Source organism: Zeus faber (genome assembly GCF_960531495.2).
Source record: "Zeus faber genome assembly, chromosome: 1".
In the NCBI taxonomy this organism is placed as follows: Eukaryota; Metazoa; Chordata; class Actinopteri; order Zeiformes; family Zeidae; genus Zeus; species Zeus faber.
This window is the reverse complement of record NC_137193.1, coordinates 5,933,477-5,946,914: the sequence shown is the minus strand read 5'-3', so window position 1 is coordinate 5,946,914 and position 13,438 is coordinate 5,933,477. Positions and strand designations below refer to the sequence as shown.

Here is a 13,438-nt window from a genome sequence, read left to right as displayed (position 1 = left end):
CAAAGATAAAATGGTGGAAGTTGAAAAAGGCGGAGTGTTGCATGCAATTCAGGGAAGAGGTAAGGCAGGCAATAGGTGGAAATGAACAGTTACCAGATGACTGGGAAACAACTGCAGAAGTGGTGAGGGAGACGGCCAAGAAGGTACTCGGTGTATCATGTGGAAAGAGGAAGGAAAACAAGGACACTTGGTGGTGGAATGAGGTAGTACAGGAGAGCATAGAACAGAAGAGTTTGGCGAAGAAGAAATGGCACTGTCAGAGACATGAAGAAAGAGGACAGGAGTACAAGCTGATGCGGCGCAAGGCGAAGAGAGAATTGGCAAAGAACAAGGCATAAGATGAGTTGTATGAGAGGTTGGACAGTATGGAAGGAGAAAAGGACTTGTACCGATTGGCAAGACAAAGGGACCAAGCTGGGAAGGATGTACAGCAGGTTAGGGTGATAAAGGATAATGATGGGAATGTGCTGACTAGTAAGGGAGAGTGTGTTGAGAAGGTGGAAGGAGTAATTTTAGGAGTTGATGAATGAAGAAAATGAGAGGGAGAGAAGAGTGGATGATGTGGGGATAGTGGATCAAGAAGTGGAGAAAATTAGCAAGGATGAGGTGAGAACAGTATTAAAGAAGATGAAGAGTGAAAAGGCAGTTGGCCCAGATGACAAACCTGGGGAAGCATGGAAATGTTTAGGTGAGATGGTGGTGTTCCTAACAAGACTGTTTAACACCATCCTGGAAAGGGAGAGGATGCCAGAGGAGTGGAGAAGAAGTGTACTGGTGCCCATCTTCAAGAAAAATGGAGACGTACAGAGCTGTAGTAACTACAGGGGAATAAAGTTTATAAGCCACAGCATGAAGCTCTGGGAAAGGGTAGTGGAGGCAAGGTTAAGAGGAGAGGTGGGGATCAGCGAGCAGCAGTTTGGTTTCATGCCAGGAAAGTACTACAGATGCAATGTTTGCTTTAAGATGCTGATGTAAAAGTACAGGGAAGGCCAGAGGCAGTTGCACTGCGTCTTTGTGGATTTAGAGAAAGCATATGATAGAGTGCCGAGAGAGGGAGTGTGGTATTGCATGAGGAAGTCGGGGGTGGCAGAGAAGTAATTAAGAGTGGTACAGGATATGTATGAGGGCAGTCAGACAGTAGTAAGGTGTGCAGTAGGCGTGACGAAGGCATTCAAGGTGGAGGTGGGATTGCATCAAGGATCAGCTCTGAGTTCTTTATGTTTGCAATGGTGATGGACAGGTTAACAGATGAAATCAGGCAGGAGTCTCCGTGGACTATGATGTTCGTGGATGACATTTTCACCTGTAGCGAGAGTAGGGAGCAGGTTGAGGAGAGCCTGGAGAAGTGGAGGCAGCATTAGAGAGAAGAGGAATGAAAGTCAGCAGGAGTAAGACACAATACATGTGCCTGAATGGGAGGGAGGGCGGAGAAAAGCTGAGAATGCAAGGAGTGGAGGTGGAGAAGGCGGATGAGTTCAAGTACTCTGGGTCGACCATCCAAAGCAGCAGAGAGTGTGGGGGAGAGGTGAAGAAGAGAGTACAGGCAGGGTGGAGTGGGTGGAGAAGAGTGTCCGGAGTGATCTGTGACAGAAGGGTTCCAGCAAGAGTGAAGAGGAAAGTGTACAGGACGGTAGTGAGAGCAACCATGTTGTACGGTTTAGAGGCGGTGGCACCGACTAAAAGGCAAGTGGCTGAACTAGAGGTGGCAGAGTTGAGGATGTTGAGGTTTTCATTGGGAGTGACAAGGATGCACAGGATTAAGAATGAGTGCTTTAGAGGGACAGCTCAGGTTGGACAGTTTGGTGGAAAAGTGAGAGAGGCCAGATTGAGATGGTTTGGACACTTGTGTAGGAGAGATGAGAGTTACATTGGGAGAAGGAGGCTGAGGATGGAGCTGCCAGGCAGAGGAAAAGAGGAAGCCAAAGAGAAGCTTTATGGATGTGGTGAGGGAGGACATGCAGGCGGTTGGTGTAAGGGAGGAAGATGCACAGAACAGAAGGTATTGGAGGCAGATGATCCTCTGCGGCGACCCCTAACGCGAGGAGCCGAAAGAAGATGTATAAAAACACACGTTAAAAACAACGTGTGTTTTGTCATTCATGTCATTGCTACTGCAACACTGGAATTCCCCTTTGGGAATTAAAAAAGGTCCTTCCGGTTCCGGTGAGAGCTACCACTTCTGGTTCCGGTGACGCCTTTGCTTGTGCGCTGTTTCTGTTGTTTCTACTGTAACTGCTGCTGCTGTTTTTTCTGTTGGTGTTTCTGTTGTTTCTGTGCTGCTGCTGCTGCTGTTCCAGTTGTTTCTGTTGTTGCTGCTGTTGCTCTTGCTGCTACTGTTGCTGTTTTTGTTGCTGGTATTGTTGCTGCTGGTATTGTCGCTGCTGATGTTGTCATTGCTGCTGGTGTTGTTGTTGGTGCTGCTATTCTTATACCTTAACTGGTGTTGTCGTTGCTGCTGATAGCCTTATACTTAAACTTAACCATCTCTTACCTTGTTCCTTTGCTTGACCATCTCGGACATTGTGCCTAAACATAACCATCCCTAGACTTATGCCTGGACCTAACCATCTCTAGCCTTGTGCATTGATTTAAACGTCTCTAGACTTGTACTTCAACTTAACCAGCTGTAACATCTCTAACCTGAGTGACTTTTCCGGTTCCGGTGACGTCTTTGCGTGTGCGTTGCTGTTTTTTTTGCTGTTGCTTTGCTGTTGTTGCTGCTGGTGTTGATGTTGCTGTTGTTGCTACTGTGGTTGGAGATGCTTTTATTGTTGTTGCTGCTGCTTTTGTTGTTGCTGTTGTTTCAGGGGCATTCTTTTGAAATGACCAACTGACAACTACGTTCTTTCTTTTTTGTATTTCTTTGTAAAGCGCATTGTGTTGCCCTGGTATGAAATGCACTTTATAAATAAAGTGTGACTTGACTTGATGTAATCAAACTCGTTACAATGTGGCCTAATACAATTCAACACATCTAATGTATTCTAATATGAGTGTTTTGAGATCTATTGTTCATGTTAATACGCTGAGTGGTGTGGTGCTGCCTCATTACAACATAATAGCTCCCATCGTTTATGAAAGTCATCATTTTGATCGACTGAACCTAAACGCACCGACCTCCACCGCGGGGTGAAGCTGTTGGAGGCCGAACCCAATCCATCAGCAGTTATTGATCCAGTCCTGGGGCACCAGAGGATCACGTCCCATGACGACGTTCTCCATCAGAGGGAGCTGTGTGCCGCACCATCCTTCAGAGAGGGATACTGTGCATGAACCCATAAACCCAGCCCCATTTCCCTTTTCACCTTTTTCTGTGACATTGTACGACTTGTAAATGAAAACCTTTCCTAAACGAACAGCATAGAGGACAACCATCAAACGGACTGTGGATCTGACGGATCAAATTTGATCATATTGTAGAATAAAATGATTCTTTTCCATTGTCAATAACCCAAAGTGAGTTGGAAAATTAAGTTTTAATATGAAATATCACGTTTAAACAACTTACATTTCCACATATGCCACCAAAACTTCCCCCTGTTTTTTTTTATTTATTTATTTTCTTTTTTAGGTATTACAGTTGAGTAAACAGTGAAGAAAAATGAAACGTAATTAAAGCAAACTTTTTTTTTGTACATAAAATATACAAATATTCCAAACATAAACACACGTCTGAAACACATTCTTGGACAAACCAAACCAACGAATATTGTTTCAACACGAGACATTCACAACTTTACGAACTTCATACTGGAACTCTCAAAACAACTGCAGTCACGGAAAATATCGTGGGAAAAAAAAACAAAAAAACGGAGATAAATTTAAATAAATAATAAATTATTTCCGGACGAGAGGCAAATCCACATGGAAAAGACGCATCTCCAGTCAAACCAAACGGAAAGTTTCCAAAAAGGTCAAACCTGCCGAAGCAAACGCAGCGACCCCACGGAGAACCCTAAATTAAACGTTCCACATCGAACGGAAGCCTTTTCTTTTCTCTTTCTTTTCTTTTTGGAAGGAAACTCGTCACCGGAGTGTCGAGGAAATGAGGCGAACCTCCGAAAAAAAAGAACCGAGGTAACCCCCGCAGTGCCGTGGCTCGGCGCGGGCGCCTCAGTTCCTGAACCTGTAGGAGATGGGCAGCAGCTTGTGCGTCTTCTTCAGGCCCTGCACCTTGGCGTGCGTGGGCTCGTCCATCGTCTTGTAGCAGCGCCGGGCGTAGTCCAGGAGCTTCTCCTTGGACGCCTCGAACTCCCCCACCTCCGCCACCTGGAATGTGAACAATGAGTTCATTTGATGTGAGTCACCGCGCTCCCCCCGGCACCCGACATCCGTTTGGCGATGACTTCATCCCCGCAGCGATGTCACTCTCCTGCAGAACTGAGCTTATTATTATTATCATTTTTATTATTATATATTTTTTAATTATTTTTTTAAAATCATTATTATTATTATACATTATTTGTATTATTATTATTATCGTTAATCATTATCATTATTATAATTTGTATTATAATTTTTATTATTTTTATTATTATTATTATAATCATAATTTTTATTATTTGTATTATTATTATCAGTCATTATTATCATTATTATAATTTGTATTATCATTTTTATTATTATTATTATCATTTTTATCATTATCTTAATTTTTATCATTATTATAATTTGTATTATCATTTTTATTTTTATTATCAATATTATTACTATTATTATTATCATTTTTATCATTATCTTGATTTTTATTATAATTATCATTTTTATTATTATTATCACTGATGCAAGACTCACAAGCGGTTCGTTCATCGCAAACAAATCATTAAAGTGACTCAGGAGTTGGGAGTCACTCCAAGAAAAGAGTGACTCGTCGACTCAGACCGACAATAACAATCTCAGGAATAAATCCAAGTCCAAGACGTTTGTCTTCATTCACACTGAAGGTGAGTGATTTACACCCTGCGTTCCACCAAAATAATGACAATTCAGTGATTCCTGTGAGAATCCCGTTCACAGGTCAGAGTGGAACCGACTCTTCCTCCTCTCCTTCATCGTTCAGGAAGTCCTCCCTCGCTCGCCGCGCGTCACGCCGACCCGACCCCACGGAGCCAGCGTGGGAAAACGGAAAGGGATCTTTTTAGCCAACGACTCGTCGAGAAGCCGCTCTGGAAAAAGAGCCCGAGCTTTGGTGGCGACGAGTCGCCCTGCGGCACAGAGGTGAGCTCAGCCGTCCGGCGACCGATCCTCTGTTCCTCCTCCATATCAAAAACGTCGGTCTCTCGCTGTTCGCGGCGACGGCCTGCTCAAGGCTCTCCCGTTGAGGAACCTCCCTCCCTGCACCGGGCCCCACTGCCGTCCAATGGGGCAAATGTTCAAGCCTTAAAAAAATTTAAAATTAAAAAAAAAAAAAAAAAAGAAAAAGGAAATCTTTTCGGAAACGGGAAACTCACGTCACAGTCACAGGCGTCTGTTTGTGTGTTTGTTTTGAATAACAGCACGTCCAGAGCGCAACATCGGCTTCGGCAGGTTTTTTCAGGGGGAAGCCACACAACTTCGTTTCTAGTAGAACATTGTCAATAAAACCACGAAAACCACCATAAGATGCAGCGTGCGGCCGCTCCCTCCGCTATGGAATATAAAAACTGGGACTTTAATGTGATTTATTTTTTTTAAGGCTGAAACGTTGGAGAAATGAGTTGTAGTGGAAGTCGCTGCTATAAACAGTTCTACAGGATGTTTGAAAAAATAAATAAATATATATATATTTTTTTTAAATGGCCGACCCGCCCTCGGCGGACGGGGCCCTTTGGGCACCTTTTCGGGGGCGACCAGCAGCAGCTCCGCGATGGGGGAGGTGGAGGCCATGGTGTTGCGGTCCACGCCGTGCAGCTGGAACGCCCGCGACATGCTCCTCACGCGCTGGTAGGTGGAGAGGATCTTCTGGTAACGCATCAGCACCCCGTCAGGGTCCTTCACTGCAGGGGGGAGGGAGGGGGTGGGGGAGGGCGACAGATTGGAGAGCGAGACAGAGAGAGAGAGAGACAGAGGAGGTTAGGTGGGGGAGAACAGCGGGGGAGGAGGGAGGGAGGAAAGAAACATCATTTAGGCTTTTTATCTTTCACCTGAAGGACAACAGACAGACAGACAAAATTACAGAATGAGAGACAGAACGACTGACTGACAAACAGACAGAATAACTGACAGACAGACAGAGACAAACAGAATGACAGACAGAATGACAGAAAAACAGAATGACAGACAGACAGAATGACAGACTGACTGACAGAGACAAACAGAATGTCAGACAGAATGACACAGACAGAATGACAGACAGACAATGACAGACAGACAGAGACAAACAGAATGACGGACAGAATGACTGACTGACTGACAGAGACAAACAGAATGACAGACAGACAGAATGACAGACAGACAGAATGACAGACTGACTGACAGAGACAAACAGAATGACAGACAGACAGAATGACAGAAAATGACAGACAGAATAACAATGACAGAAAATGACAGACAGACCTGAGACGTAATGACAGACGGACAGACCGACAATGATGGACAGAATGACAGACAGAGAAACTGACGCAATGACAGACAGACGTAATGACAGACAGACAGACTGACGTAATGACAGAGACAGATTGACAGACTTAATGACAGACAGACAGACAGACATAATGACAGACAGACAGACAGACATAACGACAGACAGACCGACGTAACGACAGACAGACAGACAGACAGCGTGACAACCTCTCTGCCGCTCCCGGCCGTGGGTGATCCTGAAGACCCTCCTCATCTTCACCCGGCCCTCCCCGCCGGCCCCGCCCCCTCGGCCCTTCTTCCTCTTCTGGCCCTTCTCCGGCGACGAGTCCTCCTCCTCCTCCTCCGTCACCTGCTCCTCCTCCTCCACGTACTCGTCCTCCGTGTAGTACTTCTCCTCCTCCACGTGGAACTCCTGCTTCACTGTGGGGGGGGGGGGGGGGGGGGGGGGCAGGTGGAGAGCTGTAGCGGCCGCTGCCTTCCACCAGAGGGCGCCACCGCTTCACCAGGAGCACCGGCGGCGCCGCACTGAGGCGCGGTCTCTGCAGTCACACCGCCACGCTTAACCCGCACAACGTCAGCAACAGGCGCTGCTCTACTCTGATTATTATGAATTTATTATTATTATTATTAATAATAATAATAATAATAATAATAATAATAATAATCTTCTTGGGGTTTTTGGGAGTAAACGTGTCTGAAACGCGACAACCGCAGTACCCACAGACATGGTCGAGGTCTCGTCAGAACCGGGACCTCTCAACTGCTTGGTCGGGTCGGGGTCAACGTCGATGTCCATTTGGAGCAGAAATGAGAGGGGGAGGAAAAAAAAACCCCAAAACAAAAAAAAAAAAAAACGGCCGCCATTTCACCCGAGGTGGAAGAACGTCCGGCGCGCCGCCGCACCGTCGTCCGGGGGTCGTGCGAGTGCGAGCTCCGCCCCCTCGGACCCCGGCGCCGGGCGGGGCGGCTGGGGAAGGAGGTTCCCCAGGACGGCCTGGTTTGGGTACTACAAGCGTGACATACCAGGGGACCCCTGTGGACACTGATCCATTTGACAACTCTGTTTTAGTTGCAAACCCTTTCTTTGAATTTCTGTCGTGTGATCTTTACAAATACTGTGATATTTTGTTCTGTCCAAAAGTGTTGTGGGAATTATTATTATTATTTTTTAAACGTAAAATTACAGCCGGGCTGTAATTTTTATTAAATCAGCCGAATCAGCTAAAAATCGGACATTGCCCGTGAGACGGGGACAGAGCGGTCGCTAACAGAGACACTGACCGGGGACGGCGGTGCCGCGGCGGCGGCTCCGGGCCCCGGGCCCCTGCAGGCGGCGCAGGGCCATGCCGGACCTGGTTGTCATGGGAGACGGGGGGGTGGGGGACCCGGGTCCCAGTCCGGACCCTGAGGGCGGGAGCTTCACTGCCCGCTGGGGGTCCGACCAGTCTGAGGGGGGTCCGGGGGGGGGGATGGGGGGGGAGAGAGCGACGCCCACAAAACTTATGTCGAGGAGTGAAACGGAGACGTTAAACATGTCAAAGTGTTTCAGGTTTCAAGGGGTTGAAATACAATGAATCAATAAAAGAAAAATCATATTTAACTCAGACAAAATAACGTATTTTTTCCAGTGTGACATAAGAAAAGATTTAAAGTAAAGCCATGAGATTTGAGACACCGCAGAGGAACAAATATCAGGGTATTTACACTGCACCGTGTTGGGCTGAATTCCTCAACAGTTCAAGTGTCAAGGAACAGGTTCCGAATCAGAATCAACGTCAACGTATTTCAAGTATTGGCTCATCGAGACAGGCACGAGAGGCGGAGCCAAACAGAACCCCCTACTAGAACCTGGCAGAACCCGGAAGCAGTGTCCTGGGAACCAATCAGAGGCCCCCTACAAGAACCTTGACGCAGTCAACCGATGCAGTCACCTAAGAACCCCTCAGAACCCCCTGGAAGAACCTGGAAGAACCCGGAAGCACTGACGCGGGAACCCCTCACAGCCCCCCTGGAAGAACCTGGCAGCAGTGTCCTGCGAGCCCCCCGAAGAACCGGAAGAAGTCACCTGAGAACCCGAGAACCCCCCCACAAGAACCTGGAGGAACCACGATGCAGTCACCTAAGAACCCCTCAGAACCCCCTGGAAGAACCTGGCAGCAGTGTCCTGGGAGCCCCTCAGAACCCCGCTGGCAGAACCTTGATGCAGTCACCTCAGAAGCCCATCAGAACCCACCCCCCCCTGGAAGAACCTGGAAGAACCTGGGAGAACCTGGGAGAACCTGGGAGAACCTGGGAGAACCTGGCAGCAGTGTCCCAGGAGCCTGGCAGGGCTCGTACCGTCGCGGGCGCTCATGCTGGCGATGAAGCGCTCCAGCTGGCAGCGCAGGAAGTTGCGCTCGTCCTCCAGCTCGTCGATGCGTTTCTGCAGCCAGGCGTTCTTCTCCAGGGACACGTAGAGGTGCGTCCGCAGGTTGGAGATCAGCAGGAAGGGGCTGCACTGCGAGGGTGGAGGCTCCACCACCGCGTCTGCAGGGGGGGGCGGGTGGAGGAGGGTCAAGAGACGAGGAAAACCCTTCCACTGTGCTACTACCGATACTACCACCACTACACCCACTACTACTAATGCTCCTAGTACTACTACTACTCCCACTACTACTACTAATACCAATACTCCTACTACTTCTACTCTCGCTTCTACTACTACTACTACTACTCCCACCATTATGACTACTACTGCTACTAATACTACTATAAATACTCCCACTACTACTACTATTAATACTAATACTGCTACTCCCACTACTAATACTCCTACTATTACTACTACTACTCCTAATACTATTACTACTAATACTACTACTACTAATACTCCCACTACGACTACTACTCCTAGTCCTTATACTTCTATTAATACTACTACTTGAACTCTCACTACTCATACTACTAATACATATACTCCCACTCCTAATACTACTACGAATACTCCCACTACTACTCCCACTACTACTACTAATACTCCTACTACTTCTACTCTCGCTACTACTACTACTACTACTACTACTACTACTACCACTACGACTACTACTAATACTAATACTACTATAAATACTCCCACTACTACTATTACATTACATTTAGTCATTGATCAGACGCTTTTATCCAAAGCGACTTACAATTGTTCAAACACCGACGGACGCAGCCATCAGGAGCAATTAGGGGTTACGTGTCTTGCTCAAGGACACTACAGCATGCTAGCAGGAGGAGCCTGGGATCCAACCAGCAACCTTTACATCACTAGACCACCAGCTCTACCGCCTGAGCTACCATCCCCCATTAATACTAATACTGCTACTCACACTACTACAAATACTCCTACTACTGCTACTCCCACTACTACTACTACTACTACTCCTACACCCACTACTACTGATATGCCTAATCTTACTACTAATGCTCCCACTACTTTGATTTATACTCCCACTACAAATACTCCTACTACTAATACTCCCACTACTACTACTCATAATACTACTACTATTAATACTATTACTAGAACTCCCACTACTCATACTACTACAACTACTCCCACTCCTAATACCACCACAAATACTCCTACTACAAATACTCCCACTACAACTAACAGTACTCCCACTACTACTAATAATAATCTTACTACTACTCCTACTATGACTACTACTACTCCCACTACTTCTACCAATACTCCTACTATTCCCACTACAAATACCCCCACTACTACTACTACTACCACCACCACCACCACTTATACTCATACTCCCAGGACTACTAATACTCCTACAAATACTCCTACTCTTACTTATAATACTCCCACTACTACTACTTATACTCCTACCACTACTCCTAATACTACAACTACTTATACTGCCACTACTATTAATCCTACTCCTAATACTACTACTATTAATACTACTACTAGAACTCCTTCTACTCATACAACTAATACTACTACAACTACTCCCACTCTTAATACCACTACAATTACTCCCACTACCAATACTCCCACTACTTCTTATACTCCCACTACTACTATTAATACTCCTACTACTACTACTACTAATACTCCTACTGCTCCCATTACTACAACTTCTCCCACTACTACTAATATCCCCACGAATACAAATACTCCCACTACAACTACTAATGCTCCTACAACAACTACTCCTAATACTAATACTCCCACTACAACTACTAGTACTCCTACTACTAATACTCCCACTACTACTAATACTCCCACCACTACTACTACTACTACTACTACTACTAATATTACTACTAGAACTCCCATTACTCACACTCCTAATACCACTACAAATACTCCTACAACTACTACTTATACTCCCACTACTAATACTCCCACAACTACTATTAATACTACTACTACTATTAATACTACTACTAGAACTCCCACTACTCACTCCTAATACCACTACAAATACTCCTAATAATACTACTAATACTCCCACTACAACTACTTATACTCCCACTACTACAACTAATACTCCCACTACTACTACTACTACTACTACTATACACCCACTACAACCACTACCTAGACTCCCACTACTACTACTACTACCGTTACTCCCACTACTACTACTACCACCACCACTACCTATACTCCCACTACTACAACCAATACTCCCACTACTACTACTACTACTACTACTACTCCCCGTGGTAGCCTGAGCTACCATCCCTGTAGCTCAGGAGGTAGAGCTGGTGGTCTAGTAATCTAAAGGTTGCTGGTTGGATCCCAGGCTCCTCCTGCTAGCATGCTGTAGTGTCCTTGAGCAAGACACTTGACCGCTAATAGCTCCTGATGGCTGCGTCCGTCGGTGTTTGAACAATTGTAAGTGGCTTTGGATAAAAGCGTCTGATAAATGACTAAATGTAAATGTAGTACTCCTACTAATACTCCCACTACAACTACCAGTACTCCCACTACTAATACTACTACTTCTCCCACTACTACTACTTCTCCCACTACTGCCACTAATACTTACACTCCCACTGCAACTACTAATACTCCTACAACATCTACTACTACTACTACTACTCCCACTCCTAATACCACTACAAATACTCCTACTAATACTCCCACTACTACTACTCCTACTAGTACTCCCACTTCCATTAACAATACTCCCACTGCTACTACTACTACTACTACTAGTACTCCCACTTCCATTAGCAATACTCCCATTACTACTAATACTGCTACTCCCACTACTACTAATACTCCCACTACAACTACTAAAACTCCCACTACTACCCAACTACTAAAAAATACTACTACTCTTACTCCCACTCCTAATACCACTACAACTATCCCTACTAATATTCCTACTACTATGACTAAGAATAATACTCCCACAACTACTAATACTCCTACTACTATTACAACTAATACTCCCAACATTGCTACTACTACATACTTGTGTAAAGTGCACGTATTGTTCAGAATGAGAAGGAGTTCCTTCCATGACCTGGAACTCAAAGACCTCCAGGCGTGCCACTGACTAATTCACCGTCCTCACGGCTCCGTGTGGCCCCGCACGCAATCCTAACGCGGCATTCCACGGAAACCGAGGGGCCCGCCACACCACCCCCATCCTGCCGGTTCCGAACCCCGGTGTTGGCCCGGATCGGCTCGTAAGTACCGTCCATCATGTGCTGGCCGGGGTGCAGGTGGTATCCGGGGGGACGCTCCATCGGCTCGAAGGTGAACGGCACCTCGTAGGCGTCCAGGTACAGCCCGCCCCCCGCTCCGGGGCCGGGGCCGGGACTAGGCCCTGCACCTCCAGCTGCGCCCGGAGCCCCGTCTGCAGCCGCTCCGCCCGCTGCAAGGTGGAGGAAGCAAGTCACATTGGTAGAAAACACTTTATACTAAGATAAGACTTTACGAGGTATTACTCGGCCGCGTTTACGTCACAGCACCGGATACAACCGGCGCTTCCGCTCATTTCAGTGTTGAAGTACTTTGGCTTCCGGTCCTCTTGGTCTCATCTGGTGAACTCGTGCCCGCGCACTTGCTTAAAAAGGCCCAGGTACCACCTACACCTCCGGACCAGCACCGAAACCACACAGCGCAGTACGGAAAACACGATACATGAATAAAAAAAAACTTCTTAGAAATAGCGGCTTCCACTCTGTGGGGGGGGGGGGGGGGGGGCTCCTCTCGACTGCACCTGCAATGTCTCCGGGACAATGGGGGAGGTGGAGGAGGGGGTGGAGGTGGAGGAGGGGGTGGGAGACCAGCCCCCCCCCCGGAGAGAGCGCGCAACGGACGTCCATCGTGGGTGAACCACGCGTGGAGCACCACCCGTCGGGTTTTCTTTCTTTCTCTCTTTGTTTTTTTTTTTTCGTTCTTAGTTTTTAGAGACGCGTCGGGGTCCGAGATTTTACCTGCGGGCTCCGCGTCATTCCCGCAGGCTCCTCCGTTCATCGCCGCACCGGGGAGAGTATAACAACACCTGCGGAGGAGAGAGGGGGGGGGGGACCGCGTTATTACTCGGGGTCGGAGTTGTCCGCCTCAGCGCTCGCGTCGTGCGGGGTTATAGGACCGTAATACGGCAGCGGGCGCCCCGGACCTGCTGCGTGTCGGCGGCTCGGCCCCACGCTCCACGCAGCTTACCTGATTGTACGGAGCGCCGCCAGGTGAGCGCGGCGATGCGGCGTCGCGCATGCGCGGAGGTCCTGGGTCGTCCCGGGCGAAGAAGACGAGGGGGGGGGGGGGGGGTTGTTTTTGTTTTTCAATCAGTTTTCAATCAGTTTTCAATCTGTTTTCGTTGTTTTTCGTTGTTCCGCGGTCAAGACTCGAGCCGGGTCAGTTGTTTCG

At 47.3% G+C, this 13,438-nt stretch overlaps 1 protein-coding gene across 1 annotated transcript; it reads right to left on the bottom strand.

Annotated features, from left to right (window-relative positions):
* Positions 1-4,113: 4,113 nt before the first annotated feature.
* Positions 4,114-13,045, bottom strand: LOC307230728 (coiled-coil domain-containing protein 106-like; the record flags this gene model as incomplete). The annotated part of the gene is made up of 7 exons (XM_080001163.1): positions 4,114-4,269; positions 5,815-5,975; positions 6,769-6,981; positions 7,843-8,007; positions 8,899-9,087; positions 12,261-12,440; positions 13,006-13,045. 7 exons carry the CDS (start codon positions 13,043-13,045, stop codon positions 4,114-4,116), a joined length of 1,104 nt encoding a protein of 367 aa, XP_079857289.1.
* Positions 13,046-13,438: the final 393 nt, after the last annotated feature.